This window comes from Lepisma saccharinum, chromosome 1, assembly GCF_977018435.1.
Source record: "Lepisma saccharinum chromosome 1, izLepSacc3.1, whole genome shotgun sequence".
NCBI lineage: Eukaryota > Metazoa > Arthropoda > Insecta > Zygentoma > Lepismatidae > Lepisma > Lepisma saccharinum.
Window position 1 is genome coordinate 138,076,141 of NC_139229.1, and position 16,864 is coordinate 138,093,004.

The 16,864-nt window shown below is 35.5% G+C and overlaps 1 protein-coding gene across 1 annotated transcript in view; it reads right to left on the reverse strand.

Moving 5' to 3' along the window:
* Positions 1-12,499: 12,499 nt before the first annotated feature.
* Positions 12,500-16,864, reverse strand: part of Fatp1 (Fatty acid transport protein 1) — a 48,629-nt gene continuing 44,264 nt past the window's right edge. The window contains exons 11-12 of the mRNA XM_083139037.1: positions 15,989-16,142; positions 12,500-15,076 (exon numbers count right to left, since the gene is read on the reverse strand). Coding sequence (XP_082995163.1) covers positions 14,922-15,076; positions 15,989-16,142 — 309 coding nt within the window. The 3' untranslated portion in view covers positions 12,500-14,921. The remainder of the gene's footprint in view (positions 15,077-15,988; positions 16,143-16,864) is intronic.

Below are 16,864 nucleotides of genomic sequence, written 5' to 3' on the forward strand. Positions count from 1 at the left end.
AGAGCTGAGCATGGAATTGTTAGATGAGATTTGTTTGTGAAGAATGAAATAATTTTTAAATTTATATAATATACCTATCTCTAACAGAGCTGTGTTGTTTTGATGTTATTAGGTACAAATCCCCACACAGACACAGAGCTGAGCATGGAATTGTTAGATGAGATTTGTTTGTGAAGAATGAAATAATTTTTAAATTTATATAATATACCTATCTCTAGCAGAGCTGTGTTGTTTTGATGTTATTATGTACAAATCCCCACACAGACACAGAGCTGAGCATGGAATTGTTAGATGAGATTTGTTTGTGAAGAATGAAATAATTTCTAGATGTTTCAATACTCAATATCCCTATCTCTAACAGAGCTGTGCTTGCCTCACACAGACACAGAGCTGTTATGGATATAAATGTGAAGAATTAAATGTCTCTAACAGAGCTATGCTGTACTGATGTTATTAGGTACAAATCCTCGCACAGACACAGAGCTGAGCATGGAATTGTTAGATGAGATTTGTTTGTGAAGAATGAAATAATTTCTAGATGTTTCAATAATAATATAATTAAATCTATACTCAATATCCATATCTCTAACAGAGCTGTGCTGTACTGACACACAGACACAGAGATGTTATGGATATAAATGTGAAGAATTAAATGTCTCTAACAGAGCTGTGCTGTACTGATGTTATTAGGTACAAATCCCCGCACAGACACAGAGCTGAGCATGGAATTGTTATGGAATTGTTAGATGATATTTGTTTGAAGAATAATTTCTAGATGTTTCAATAATTAAATCTATACTTAATATCCCTATCTCTAACAGAGCTGTGCTGTACTGATGTTATTAGGTACAAATCCCCGCACAGACACAGAGCTGAGCATGGATGGAATTGTTATGGAATTGTTAGGAAGAATAATTTCTAGATGTTTCAATAATAATATAATTAAATCTATACTCTAACAGAGCTGTGCTGTACTGATGTTATTAGGTACAAATCCCTGCACAGACACAGAGCTGAAAAAATGAGCAACAGAGCTGAGCATAGAATTGTTATGGAATTGTTAGATGATATTTGTTTGAAGAATAATTTCTAGATGTTTCAATAATAATATAATTAAATCTATACTCTAACAGAGCTGTGCTGTACTGATGTTATTAGGTACAAATCCCTGCACAGACACAGAGCTGAAAAGATGAGCAACAGAGCTGTGCTGTACTGATGTTTATCCCCGCACAGACACAGAGCTGAGCGGAACTGTTATAGAATTGTTAGATGAGATTGTTTGTGAAGAGATGTTTCAATAATAATATAAATCTATACTCTAACAGAGCAATGCTGTACTGATGGCATTAAGTACAAATCCCTGCACAGACACAGAAAATAGTTCTAGATATAATAATTCTATACTCAATAATAGCTATACTTAGGTACAAATCCCCGCACAGACACATGTTTCAATAGATATTAATTAACAGAGCTGTGCTGTACTGATGTTGCTCAGACACATAGGAGCATAGAACTGTTAAGAATAAGATTGAAGAAAAAAATAATTTCTATATCAATAGTCTATACTTATTATCCCTAGCCCAACTGCCAGATTCCTGTGCCTGAAATCACACTGAGAGTCTGGACAAAACTCTCCCACAGTTGCATATGCCATGCAAATTATTCTGCCCCAGTGCCTCAACAATACAATCATAAGTGCAATCTCTAAATTTTTGCCTTATGAAATACATAATAAGCTCATTCAAATATATATAGTTGGAATTTAATACAAACTCTGGATTGAAATCTTCACCACTGTACAAATACCCATTATCAGTTGTAACAAATTCAATATTCTTATTTTTAGATATCCTGTTAATAATTTTATTTGAATATTTATAATGTCTCCAATTTGAACTCTGAGATGCAATCATGCACATCCTATATTCTAAACAATTGCTATGAGCATTGTTGAACCAATAATTGTCAAACAATTTCAACCTTAAATTATAATGGCACCTGTCTGTATAAAAATTAACAAACAATCCAACAATTCTCTTGTTCTTGTTGTATACATGCCTCTCAAACTCACTGATAAAATTGAGATATAGGCATTGGAATGGCCTGTTACTGGCAAGCACCCACTGCATTTCAGTTTCATTCTGCACAGCAAACAGATCATACTCCGACAGACCAATGAATCTAAGCTTTAAATCATCAACAAGTGACTTAGATTTTATGTATTTTGAAATACATCTTCTCTCAAAAAATCCTGTGTCAAGATTATCCATGCAATTAGATATGATACACACTGCCTTCTATAAGTTATTTGCTTGCTGCTGCTGCTGCCTTGTATTCCTCAGAAACTGCTTATGTGCTCAGAACTTGTTGTTCCTGTTAAACAAAAATAAATATTAGAATTTTGTTATGTTTATTATATAAAATTTCTTGGGGTTCAAATCAAAATTCTATGCTTAATAAAAAAATATCAGTTGGGTTCAGCAGTGTGTTTTGTATATTTAGTGTGTGTATGTGTGTATGTGTGTTAATATTTTTTGGCTTTGGTATTTATATAAAATTTCTTGGGATTCAAATCAAAATTCTATGCTTAATAAAAAATATCAGTTGGGTTCAGTGCAGACAAAAAAAAAACTGCATAGCTCTATGTCAATTAGTTCTTGATATATTAATTATTTTGTATTTAGGAACCACTTTGGCCCCCCTGCCAAAAATTGGCTTTTACTGCACCAGTGTATATTGTTTCTATGACCTTACTTGGGTTATTCCGCCAAATTATATGCTTCAAGTCTCCTATACTTTGGTGGAGCCTGTTCAGGTTCTATCCCCCGCGATGTGGGTTCCACTGCCGATCCAGCAATGGTGAAGAATCTGCACTGTGCTCTGGCTTATATAGATTTATAGAGCCAATAGAAACCCTGCTTATTTAAACCAATCAGAAAACACCACATCATCACATTATGTCATAAGCAACCAATCAGAAAACAACACATGTCTAATAATTTTTTGAATAATATTAGGTAATAATTTGTTGCAAAACATGATGCAATATAAATAAACCAGAAATAGGCCACAAGTGGGCCGAAAATGGACCGGAAGTGGACCGGAAGTGAACCGGAAGTAAATATGTGTGTGTGTGTGGGTGTGGGTGTGTGGGTGTGGGTGTGGGTGTATCTTAGCTTAGTTTTAGGTGTGGGCAAAAAAAAATATCAAGAGGGGCATATTTTTAACAAATTTATGGACAACAATCTCACAGAAGTGCCTTTTATAAGTGTAGGCAAATCAATCTGAGGGGGCTCATCATTTGTACACTAGGATTGAAAATTCTTAGAATTAAGAGCATATTACACTTGAAGAATTGGGGAATAAGGGCATCTTGGCATAATTTTAAGTGTGGGCAAATCGGGCTGTTTAATTATATGAGCTCATCATTTGTACACTTGTAAGTGGCACTGGTTGTAGCACCAATTACACTACTGTAAATGTAGTGTATTTATGCTAATAGATTTTAACCTAACATGCCTAACCTAACCTCGAAAGCATTCTGTTCCGCGCTTGCCTCAGATGAATACGGCACTTGACCGAGAAGGTGTTTGACTTTCGTGCGATGAGTCATGCCCGTTACTATCCAGTCTCCATATACGTCAGTCAGCGGCGTATACTCTGGGTCACCTAGGTAATCGGAGATGACCCGGCTATAATTTTTTAAAAAGTTATTTTTTATTTCTTCGCAATATTCTTCCGACAATGCCAGAGCTTCAGAGTTTGAATACCGGCCTGGGCATGTGTGTTCTTTGTAAATGTCCCTTCATCAATTTCATATAATCACTCGTAGTGATTAGTCAAAAGTGGCAGAAAATCGACGTTAAATAACAATTTAATCAATCGATTATTGAAGTAATTAAATTATTTATATGCTTACTTTTTTTTCATTTTTGTATTTCAAAATGCGTGATTACTTTCTTTGTGGCCTTCAAAACCAATGAGAGTACTTCTTTCACAGAAATGAATAATTTTTAAAAGGGAAAGCTATCGGAAATAAATTATATATATATACGTACACATATATTAGGTAATTTAAGTTGCTTTCCCCCCTCTTTAGATTAAAAATTATCATAATGATAAAAGATGTTTGAATGTAAAATATATAAACAAAAAACGCAATGATTCCAACTTATTGAACCTCGCGCATCGCAGGGAATATAAAGCTGGGAAAGGGAATTTTTCAGCATCTGTAGGGAATTTAATTGTGTCAAGCAGGAAGGAACCACAATAGAAGATTGGCGCAGGGAATTGAATGCGTGTTGTAGTTATTCGAGAATTTAATATTTGTTTAGCTGTTAGTGGTTTAGTATTCGTGCTAGTGCTGTGTTTACTGAAGTTAAAGGCAATGGATATAATACAATATTTGCGTGTGAAAATATTTGGAACGGGATTTTTTCCGGAGAAATTGCAAATAGTTAATGTAGATAGGTCAGTAGCATCTCTTGTACCACAGGTCTTGAACTTAAACTTCCGTGTATAAAAACAAAAATCGGGAATGCACGAGTAACTGGGTACTGGGGTAACTTGAATTTTTATTTCACCATCACATTCCTTTCATATTCTTTGTTACAGGTTTTTTCTTATATGTTTATTATATTTTCTTGCTTAATTATTTGAAATTCTAAACGTAGATTAACTGCAAGTGCAATCTGAACAATTATTCGACAGTGGTCGCAACAATATGGTAAAATTTTTAACACATATATTCATAAATCCTGTATGGATGTTGAGGTAAATTTGCAGGAAGACTTCAGGAGTGAGTGGATGAATCAAGTGTCGGAGATTACCCACTAGTTAAAACCAGCATACGCCACTGACGTCAGTGTAGCAATCGTTCTAGACACCAAGCGCAATTTACACAGCAACTTGTGCTTCTTCCTTTCCTCACGTGATCATTTCTTTTTCTATGTTTTAATTTCCATTTTCTGTTTCATTTTGTTCTACCCATCTCTTTCTGTCTCGCTTCAATATTTACCGTCCTTCCCTTTTCCTCTCTCTCTTTTTCTCATTAATATTTTTGACTCTCTATGTCTTTCACTTATTTATTTCTCTTACCTTTTATTCTTTCTCTCTCTCTCTCTCTCTGTGTTCCTTGCTTGGGACTCAGCAATGGATATTGGCAAAGTTTTCGCTCAGTAATCAAGGATTACCGGGGTCGACCTGTAGTAGAAGCACATTGCACAGTGATTTGGATCCAAATTTAAAGTGTAGGACCAGTCCCAATTAGCCTATATGAGCATAAAGTGTATTTGAAAATTTGTTCAGCGTTTCTTTTATTTGTCTTCCTTTCCTTCAATCGTGATCGTTTCTTTCATATCTTCCTTAAAATATTTATCTCTTATTCTGATGACACACAAATATGATGCCAATATATATATATATATATATATCACTTTCAGACAATATATTCGTTGATGTGCAGTGAACATTTTTTGTAAGGTTGTTTCTTTGTCCGTGAAACAAGATGAAAAATCCTTGGGGAAAAAAAATTCTCTCACATCAAAGAGGTCTTAATCTAAAATCCATCCTACAAAAATTTTCTAGTGACAGGAGGCTGAAGAGGTTGGAATATTTTCTGGAGGGGGGATCATGTTTAATACCATATACCTGTACCCAGCACCATGCTCACTCTAACAAAATGCACACCATGATTTTTAATGAAGATAATTTGTGGGAGAGATTTATCTAATGCTACTAGCAGGGTTACATTTTCTTGGCAGAATCTTCCCACCCTCAGTTGTCAGCGCAAGTGTCATTAGCAGTGGAGATAATCTGTATGGCCTCTGTGACATAGCTAGCATTACCAGACGTCCGGATATTTCCGGACATGTCCTACATTCTTGCATTATGTCCGGCATCCAGGAGGAATGTGAAAAATATCATAAATGTCCTACATTTTGAGCATCACTTAATATTAATTAGGAAAATGCGTGATTTAGTTAAAGTGAAATTATGCAAGTTACAAGTCTATGGACTGCACTCCCAAACTCTGTAGTGAAATTTATTTTGATTGTCATTGCCCAAAAAGAAAAGAAAAGTTTCTGTTAGAACAAAAACTAAGTAGTTTTGGGGCCACATTCTGATGATGTCACTGTTCAGTGCATGTGTGGAATTTCTTGCCTTGGGGTTTATACTGATGGAACAAGGTGTTTCCCATTCTTATTCAATATTTTGGTTGTAAAGCATGGGGTATAGAGAACAATGTTATTGAACTAAAAACTACCCTAGATGAAACTTCTGAAACCATTTCAAGTTACGGTAATTGCTCAATATTTGTTTACCATTCCAGGTCATAATGAGAGAGTACTTTCTTTACCATCAGTACAAGGGAGTCATGATAAAAATATTTTATTCAAAACGTCTGTAAAAAGTTTGGTACCTGAGTTCAGTATAATTTCAAAGAGTTTGACTGTTCAGTCTCTCATAAATATACTTTGACTAAACTTAAAATTTTGATAAAAATTGGCTCCTCTGAGAAGTACGAGTTAAAGCATATGTACTGAGAAGTGTATTGTTTAGTATTGATTACAGGTTTGGAAATTTTGCATTTAAGAATTAATTGAGAAATCATGTTTTTTTAAAGCTGCAAAGTGTAAACTTTACATTACTTTCTAACGTGTTCTAGATATATGTATTATTTATTGTGAATGTTAAAGTGTCCTACATTTTAACTTAAAGTCCTACATTTTCAGACATTATGTCCTACTTTTCCTTTATAGCAATCTGGTAATCCTAGGCATAGCGATTGGCAAATTGTGCTCCAAAGCTAGTGGTCCTGGTGTTCGTTAGTTACATTGGTTAGCATAGTGCACCATAAAGTCAGGAGTCCTGGTTTGAATCCTCTGTAAGACATGAACGTGTGTGTTGTCTGATCATGTGTTAATCAATTCATTATTCACTCTCGTTGTCACAATTAACCCAAGAGATACAAAATCCCCCACCTACTGGTTGCATGACCTTGAAGTTGGTGGTGGGGATTGAATGCTCTGATGATCCCTTAGGCTATATCGGCGGTAGCTTAGCTAGAGGTAGTGTCACACAGCTGGGCAGGTTAGGGGGGAAGAGCCAGACTAAGAAGCAACCTACTGGTCAAGGCTCCAAAGGCGGAAGATGGATGGTCATCTCAACGGCTGAGGAGGCAGAGGAACCTAGAGGACTAATACCTCTTTAAAAAACCTTGGTCAATCTGGCTCCAGATGATAGTACTGACAGGTACCACTCTATAAGTTCGACTTTCCTGTCATATGTAAAACAAGGATTCTCCTATAGGAACGTTACTTTATCGTTTTCTAAGAATCAGGACACTCCTATACAACGACCTCTTTCCGAAAGGGATATTTTGTGGATTTCGTTGGAAACGCGGATAAATTATATTTTGTTAATTTAATAAAACTGCAAATGTTAAAGAAAATGATGATTTCAGAAGATTGCTAGAAATTATAGAATAATAATTATCTCTTACTTACAAATTATGGAAAGCCAGAAAGGCACAAGACTAAATTATCAACATAGCAACCCTCAAGACAGTTGAAGACTACTTAGTTACCATATCAACAAACTAGGGTATAAAAGCGAGAAAATTTCGACAGCTAACCAGAGACATATAGGGTCATCACCCCGTGTGCTCTCTGCCCAACAGTCCTGTCAACAGGGTCTTCACCCTCGAGACATAGATTTAGCTGTCTGAGGATCACTTTGGAAACCTGGAAGGGCGACGAGGTCTTCACCTAAACCCAACCAGGAACTTTCGTTTGATATTCGTCAGCAATAAGGCGACCCAGGGTCTTTACCCAGGGGTACCTAATTCTCACCGCTAACGAGATTTTTTAGTATTTCCACAGGATCAAGCAATGTCAACAAGATCTACACAAACCTCATTCTTGGAATAGCGCTATTACTTGAGCTGATGATATCCAGATCAGATTAGAAAAGACAGCAAAATTATCATCATAAAATAATCAGATAATATCAACACAATCTGTTCGAGGACAGAACAGATAAATTCCGACCTGTATTGCTGGCAACGGACTAGGTGTTACCTCAGCCTTACTAAAGAGTCCGATATAGAAGGTAATGACACCTGAGGTGTCCAAGGAGCTGGACGCTGGTACGTGACAGTACCTTCTAAGGGCCCCTAGCCAGGGTTGTGGCAGAAGTGGCGGAGGAGAAATTCTATCAGCATGGATGGTGGAAGAGGCAACTAATCTCACCAGAGTTTAAAAGTGAGGGTCTGCTGCCTTGCAGATGGAAGAGGGATCTTCAAAGGCTAGGGAAAGAAACCCCAAGAGAAAGTCTGGCAAGCCTAAAGGCCAAGAGGAGGCAGCCCATCCATTAGGCTAGCCTGGTGTAGGGCCAATAATCCACCCAGAGCAAAACAACAAATTTTCAGACAAATCAAAGGAAAGAATATGGATGGATTCATTGGAGGCAACAAGGCAAGGCAAGGACAATGACATTTGGAACACAGAATATTATTTTGACAGGCAAAGAAACTGAAATAGTTGGAGTAATGGGAAAATATAAAATTAAGGTACTAGAAGTTAGTGAAACTAAGAAAAAAAGAAACGGAGAGAAGATTCTGGATAAGAATTACACACTTTTCTACTCAGGAATACGTAAGAAGAAAAGAGCTAAGGAAGGAGTAGGAATTATTTAGAAGCAAAGTGATAAGACAGGGAACTTATGAGCTCCACAATAATTAGAGTAAATTTAGATCTAGAAGAAAAAGTAGCACTTATACAAGTATATACCCCAACCCAAGATGCAGAAGAATTTGAAAAAGACCAGTTTTACACAAATCTGCACAAGACAGTGGACAAAGCCAGAGATAATACAAGGCATATTGTGATAATGGAAGATTGGAATGGTAGGATAGGAAACAAAGAAGAAAGAGGACATGGGGGTATGGAAAGACATGAAGCTGAAAGAACTGTAAATACAAATGGAGAGTGAAGGATAAACTTTTGAATAGTTAACAACTTGCTCACAGGGAATACATTCTTCCCTCACAAGCAGATTCATAAAATAACTTTTGAAGCTTGAAACAGAGGAGCCAGAAGTACAATAGATTACTTTACATACACCAGGACAATGAGATATGCAGTACAGGATTTTAGGGTATATAGAAGTGCAGAGTTAAGCACTGAGCATAGACTACTTGTTATGAAGACAGGATTTAAAGAACCAAGAAATCAGAAAGATACACAAAAATTAAAGTAGCCCAACTATGAATCCCAGAGAAAAGATGAGAATTTGGAAGAAGAGTGACAGAAGAATTGAGCACAAGAGAAAAATAAATTAAGGGGAAAATACATTGGAAAAGAGATTGAATGTGTTAAGAAAAACTTTGCTAAAAAGGCAGAAGAGGTGTGTAGACTTACCACAATAGGAGGACGAAAGACGCAAACCTAATGGTGGAGCAATACTGTTAAAGAGGAAGTTAGAAAGAAGAAAGAAGCTTGGAAAAAGTATCTTAGAAATAAGTCAGAAAATAACTGGAACGAATATGTGCAAAAAAGAAATAGTGCCAAGCAGGCAGCAAAACAAGCAAAAAAAGGAAGCTTGGGAAGATTTTGGAAGAGAAACGGAAGAGAACTATCAAAGAAATGTTAAAAAATTCTGGCAAACAGTCAAAAACCTTCAAGGGATATATGGAGAGAGAATAAGGAATATAGAAGATTGAGAAGGGAACATCAAAACAGAAAAAGAGGAAGTGCTAAAAGTATGGAGTGAATACTATGGAGAAATGTTCAAACAGAATCAAGAAAAGGAAGAGAGAGAACAGGGTGAGTGCCAAGATGGAAATGGAATAGAATTGTTTGAAGTAGAGCTTCCAATAGAAAGATAAAGTTGAGAAAATCGGCAGGTGCAGATGAAATATCCCCAGAGCTTGTCAAATATGGAAGAAAGGGGGTTATACCATGGATGTGGAGAATATATAAAGAAGCATGGAAGAAGAAGAAGAGCATACAAACAATACTAGGAGAAAAATATAATAATACCAATTTACAAGAAGGGTAGTACAGTAAAGTGTGAGAATTATAGAGCTATATGCCTGTCCTCAGTAGCTATGAAAGTCTACACGAGATGAAATTATGAAATTTAGTGGAAAACAGCCTAGAAGAAGAACAAGCTGCATTTTGAAAGAACCGTCTGACACAGTACACTTTGGCAAGTCATTGAAAAGGCACTAAGTAAGGAAAGAGAAGATTGTGTGACCAGTACAAGTACAGTCGCTCCTATATGCTGACGACATTGCCCTGGTGGCTAGGAATAGAGAGGAGTTGCAGAAGGTGATAATAGAATGGGCGAGTACAATAGAAGACAAAGGAATGAATAAGAATAAAAGTGGATAACAGTAAAGTGATGGTTTTGACAAAAGAAATAGAAACTGTACCCCTAAATATACAGTGGGAAGAAAAGCAGCCGGAACAAGTAAGCTAGACATACCTAGGAACAGTCATAACATCGGATGGAAGAATGGATGAAGAAGTGAATAATAGAGTACAAAAGGCAAACCAAGTGTACTATCAACTCAATAACACATTAATTGGTAAAAAGGAAATAAGTGATCAAATGACGATCTATAACACAATCTACATTCCCACATTCCTGCATGGAACAGACAGCTTGACATTATTACCAAAAAAGAATAACAGATTTCAAGCAGCGGAGATGAGATACCTACGAAGAGTAGTAGGAAAGAGTAGAAGAGATAGGATTAGAAATACCACCATTAGAGATCAGTTACAGCAAAAAACACTACAGAAAGTACAGTTACAGAAAGGCACATCAATGTTTTGGACACATTACAAGAATGGAGGAGGATCGCAAGCCTAGACAAGTGCTGAAGGCCAGACCAGAAGGAAAGAGGGGGAGCTGTGCATAAAGTGGACTTAAGTGAACAAGTCAACTCAACATGGAAACAAGTAAACAAATCTGGACTGAACCTAAAATTTAAAGTGGGCCAAACCACTGTACAATGTCTCCACAGATCTGATAGTTTGCTTAATTTTTGAAGTTTCATTTACTTTATGCTCCCTAATGCAAATTATTGTTTATTGATTTGTTTTATTTTACTTTACTTTTCTGCTACATTGGCTAATTACGAATATGAGGGTGAGTGATGTTATGATGAAACTGATGAAGGGACATCACAAACAACATTCATGCCCAGGCCAAGATTCGAATCAGGGACCTCTGTCGTCATAGCAGTGTGTGATAACCAATCTGCCCTAATGCAATTTGTTTGCCTTTCTTTTCCATGTAAGTATGATGTCATAAATTTGCATCAAATATTTATTGTGCAGTAAGTAAAACTAGAATGTAGACAGTCAGCAGTTGCAAAGGAAATTTCATTACTTGTTTTACGTACAACGACCTCAAAGAAATCACTCTCTGATTATGTGGGAGACTCAAGTTCTATTTCCAGGGTAGGTGATCTTGAGCAGGAATTTCTCTGACAACATTGCTTCTTAAAGCAACCCTGGAGGTCACCCAGCCCATGCACTCAGATATTAAATGCAAGACATCTCTTGAGACACCACAGTACACAATATTTTTGTGAAAATGAAAAATAATTTCAGAAAGTGAACATTCAACTGTTGTAAAGAACAGGAATTTCTTCTTGCTGAGAACCTAAATATTAACTAAGGACAAGGCTGTTCAATCAATGACTAGAGGTAATATTGCATTATCAATACTGGAAAATCTTCTGCTGGCTGGCTTAATGATATAGAATGTAAAGGTAATTGGCAAAATATTGTGTGTGCACGTCAGTAATCAACACTTCTTCACAAAACTTAGAATAAACTATGATAAAGTAAAAAAAAAAAAAGGAGAATGCAATGCATCCAATTCTGATGAAGCTACGGAATACACATCTGGTGGTGGCATGTTCTTGTTCTATATGTTCTATATGAAGTGGAAACTGGGGGAATTTTTGTTTGGTCAAGCCTTGTGGTTAGCTGGGGGGAATGCTGCTATGGTCTAACAAGGTGACAATGAGACACCTGAGGGGATGCTATGTGAAAATTTAGCTAGCTGGGAGGATACAACTTCGAGCACTGTCTATATGAGGTTAGCTGAAATTATTGAATTTGCAGCTGTTCCATTCTTGTGAATGTGCTTTTCTCATATTTCTACATGCTCAACTGAATGAGTAATGAAAATAACTGCATATCTCTGTGAATTATGGATGTAAATAATTATGTGGTCACAAGAAAATTGTGACCACTAAAACAAACCCTAAATTTCCTACAATTTACATTCATTTTTGCAAGACAAACAGGCAATGGTAAAAATCAAGAGGAAATACATGATGCAAGGTTATTTTACAGAATGGGGTGTAAGTTGTAGGCACTTCAGTTAGTTTTCAGTAAGTTCCTAACACCAGCAATTTCTCTTGATTTTGTTGAAAGAAAAAATGGTTCATTTCATTAATAACCAAGAATACCATTTCTCTCTTTTATTTAACATTTCTTTTCTTCCTGTCATTTCAGACAACTATAATTCACATACAAACATAAAACCCAACTAGTTGTAAAAATATAACTATGAATATCAATAGTAAATATCTTCGTCTGCACAATAGATCACAGCTTTTGACTAACAATGTAAACAAATATCCATACAAAAAGGAAATGCACAATTTCACCACAACTATTCATACACAAAAACCATGTATTTTTTAAAAAAAAGATTTATGGCATGTTTCTTTAAATCAAAAGCAGAAGAAAGAGCAAGGCAGAACAGCACCAAATCTGATCTCTCTCTGGTCTGAATTACTGTTTATATAACTGACCAGCCAAAGAAATATCTTGGTGGATAAACTACATATGTTGTGTATAAACAAGAAAAACTACATTTACAGTATTGTAAACACACATGTTCTATGTTGCTTTCAAAAAGTTTGCTAACAATTACAAATTCGTATTTATTACAACAATTTTCCATGTAAAGGAACAGAATATGAACACTTACACATTACACCATGTAGTCAGGAGTGGTTGTTCTGCTAAAATATATACTTTTCCTTCAAAATACTGTGTGATACCTATTATAAATATACATGGCAACTCTGTGGACACGTAACATGGCAGATCTGTTTCTACACGAGTACCCCTTTTTTGTGAATTTTGGCAACGTCAGAAAAATTGGTCATTTATCTATATTAATTGCAGTACAATGTATTTTTCAACAATTAATAACCCAGACATATAAAATAATTGTAGAGAAAACTGCTTATTCTCTATATAGTGTATGTGCATGGCATCACACTCCATGAGATTCTCATGTATTCACTCTCTTTAATAGTCTGGTCTAACATGAAAATTCTGCACAAAACTACTTCCATATGCAATATATAATAAAATACTTGCATTCATAGCTGCAAGTATTTTACTTAAATGAAATTGTAATTTTATTCTTGGAAGCATCTCAAACACACGTGATAAATTGTGTATTTTGCTTGTGAACATCTTGCATATGTGACAACTACCTCATTTGTGTATTATAATTAAAAGAGTATATATTGGAAAGTAACTTTTTGATCGGTTATTTAGAAACATAATTAGTATGATAATATGAATAAGGTTTCTACATATAATGCCTTACTATTACAGACACAAAAAAGCTCTATCTTTGTGGAATGAAAATATTGAGTTACTTCAAAGTTGTCCCATTTTCTTCTATATGACAATACACTTCATCAATCTCACCACACATAATCACTCATACAACTCTGTATAGAAATGTTTTTCTTGTCATTATGTTTCACTCTCCAGATTCAACGATAAGGCAATGGCACAAACAAGTTATGTAATGAAATTAAAATTCTGTGCATACTTTAAATCACACTTCACTTACAGCGCAAGCACTGTGAACAAATGTATAACAAATATTTACAACTTAACAGCACACATAATTCAGAATAATGTTTCAGCAGACTGCAGTATAAGTACTTGGAAATCATATTTTGATCATAATTTAGAATTATATCTCCCCAAAAGTGTGTTGTTATTTTAATATCATGTGAATGTGGTATGTGATTCAGGGTATGGGAAGTAGATTGCATTGCTCGATGTAGTTCTATGCACAGTTTTTGCCACATATATGATGCACAGAAGTGGAAAAAAAAGTACATGTGTGTGCATAAGATTATCACCAATCACTTCCCAGTTCTAGGTAAACTATATCGTTTTACATACATAGAAAGCTCTTTCTCACTAAACTTTATGAAATCACGAGTACTGCAGGCTGTGTGTGCTTCATATATGACAATTAATATTTCTGAGATTACATTCTTTCTGATGACACATATATGAACCGAAAAATTAAATATGTGGCTTAGATCTAAAAGAACCAATGTCAAATTTGTATATAAATAAAACATTTCAGTGAAATTAGTATTCTGCCATTCTCACAAAAACTATTGTTCAAAACTCAGACTTGATTATGGTGATGGTTATTCATGTTTAACAAAGGTGGAAAAGATTGTATGCTTTCACCTAATGGTATGCATTATTTCAGTACAAAAATAGTTGTATGCAAATTAATGCAGTACATCTCAGATAGGATAAGAAATTGTACAAAATATGCAGCAAGAGGAATAAACATGACAGCAATTGCCTATCGTATTTTCAACAAATGCTGTGACTTTCGAAATGGACGGACAAATCCGAACTGCAATGGAATGTGCTGTTCCATGGATCATATTCATGGTTTGCTTTGTGTCTACTTGAGTGTGGATAACTGACCATCATTGCCCATGGAGTATTGAGCCGCCACCATTTTGCACAGTGTTCTTCATGGGGAGGAGAAGAGGATTTTCTCGCACAATTATAAAAATAAACTCAGTGTTCCTATCTTGAACTTTATAGCCGAATCTTTCCGGAAATGATTTGATCATGTATCTGCTCAGTGAGAGGCTCATAATGACCTGAGGAACTCATGTAAAAAAGCTTGTCTTTAATTTGTGATGTACTAAATCCATCATATTGCAGATCTTTTTTCTTCAACTTGTAAGTTCCTGAAAATAATAATAAAAAATATTATTCGTCTGAGTTGATTTATCCAGTAACTTTATATAATCAGGAATAATTTGACAATTAATTGTAATAGGGAAACTGGAAGGTCAAAAACTAAGAAAAGTGTGGTCCACTAACATTTTAAGCATATCAGGATGAAATTCATCAGTATCATGGCAAGGTCTGAAAAAAGGGGGTAAAGGGAGAAAAGTTGTAACACCTGTTTTGTGTAGATAAGAATTCTCAAATGTAGATTTTTTGATTTGAAAATACATTGCAAAATGCCTTGCTTAAAATTACATTAAGTTGTGTGTTACACCCACCAGTGGTGGATTCGGGGACAGTTTAAAAGAAAATTGTGATTCCTCTCTCCTCTCTTAAGCATGCACCTGTTGCTTGTTAGGATCCATAATGAAGACTTGTTATTTACTTATTGTACACTTCTTGAAGGTGAATACTATAATTAGTCTTGAGATGATTAAGATGATTTGTGATTAAGATGATTTGTTACATTTAGATGGTCTATGTGGGCAATTGCTAAATTTTAGATGGCAAGTTGGGACAATCATTTTTTTAGAAATTAAAAGAGAATAAATGTATCTAATATTCTTATGACAATTGATGATTTATTATTAGTTTTAGATGTTTCAAGGGATGATCATTTAATTTTAGATGACAAGTGTAGGGGGTGTCAATAACTTTAATTGACAATTTAGTGTTAGATTTAGTCTTCTTTAAGGGGCTATCCAGGACACCCATAAAAACATATAAGAAGTAGCAATACCTCAAACCAATAGCATTATAGCAGTATGCTGTAAGTGAGCCATTTAATTTGAAAGTTGAGGGTGGGGAGCTCATTGCACTTTCAACTGTCTTTGTGTAATAAAAAAGAAATAATAAAAATTCATACATACCTGTCATGTCTAGTTCCCTGACTATCCTAATAAACAAAGGTCGAGCATATGATGGCAACAGCTTCTTTACTCCGTCTGCCAAAGCCTTAAGGTCCAAAGAATCATCTGGGTCAAGTATTGCAGCCATTCCCGCACGACCTTCTGCTCCTGGGACCTGATGATTATAAAGATTAATATAGGGATAATTCTTCAAGCTTTTTTTTTGGCGAATACTGAAGAGGTTTTCTCGGGCAATCAGCCAGGTGATTTCCGGAAAGGCTTCCAAGCTTTCCAGCCTGCTTAGCGATAGTTGACTGGGAGTGCGGACGTCGGAGAAATGCCACCTGATTGGCCCGCCACCTACACCACACCCCTCCCACACCAAATACATATAAAGTCACCCTGACTTATCTCTGCACTTCATTCCCTGAAATGAGGGTGATGTTAGCTCGCGAAAGCTCAGAAGCCTTTCCAGAAATCACCTGGCTGATTGCCCGAGAAAACCTTCAATTAATATAGAGGTTTTACTATATCTACTTGAACAGTAACAGTATCCTGTGGTAACAATATATATGCATTAATGTGCCAATGACTTACATAAGCTGGAGGGTTTCTGATAAAAAAAAAGGGGGAGTTGTGAACTTTTCGCTGTTTTAGCTTCTTTTCATGTAATTGATTTAATTTTTTTTTTTTTTTGTATATGTGGAATTTGTGTCAAAAAGTGTATACTGCTGGATGGTATATCAAATGCAATGACACAATGAAACACTGCATTATGATATGTCGCAGTCACGTCTAGATTCATATATGTGTGTAAGGCTAGATCTAACTTCATGAGGCCCCTTTACTTACAAAACTTATATTTTTACCACATTTCAAATATGTTGCTTCTTAAAA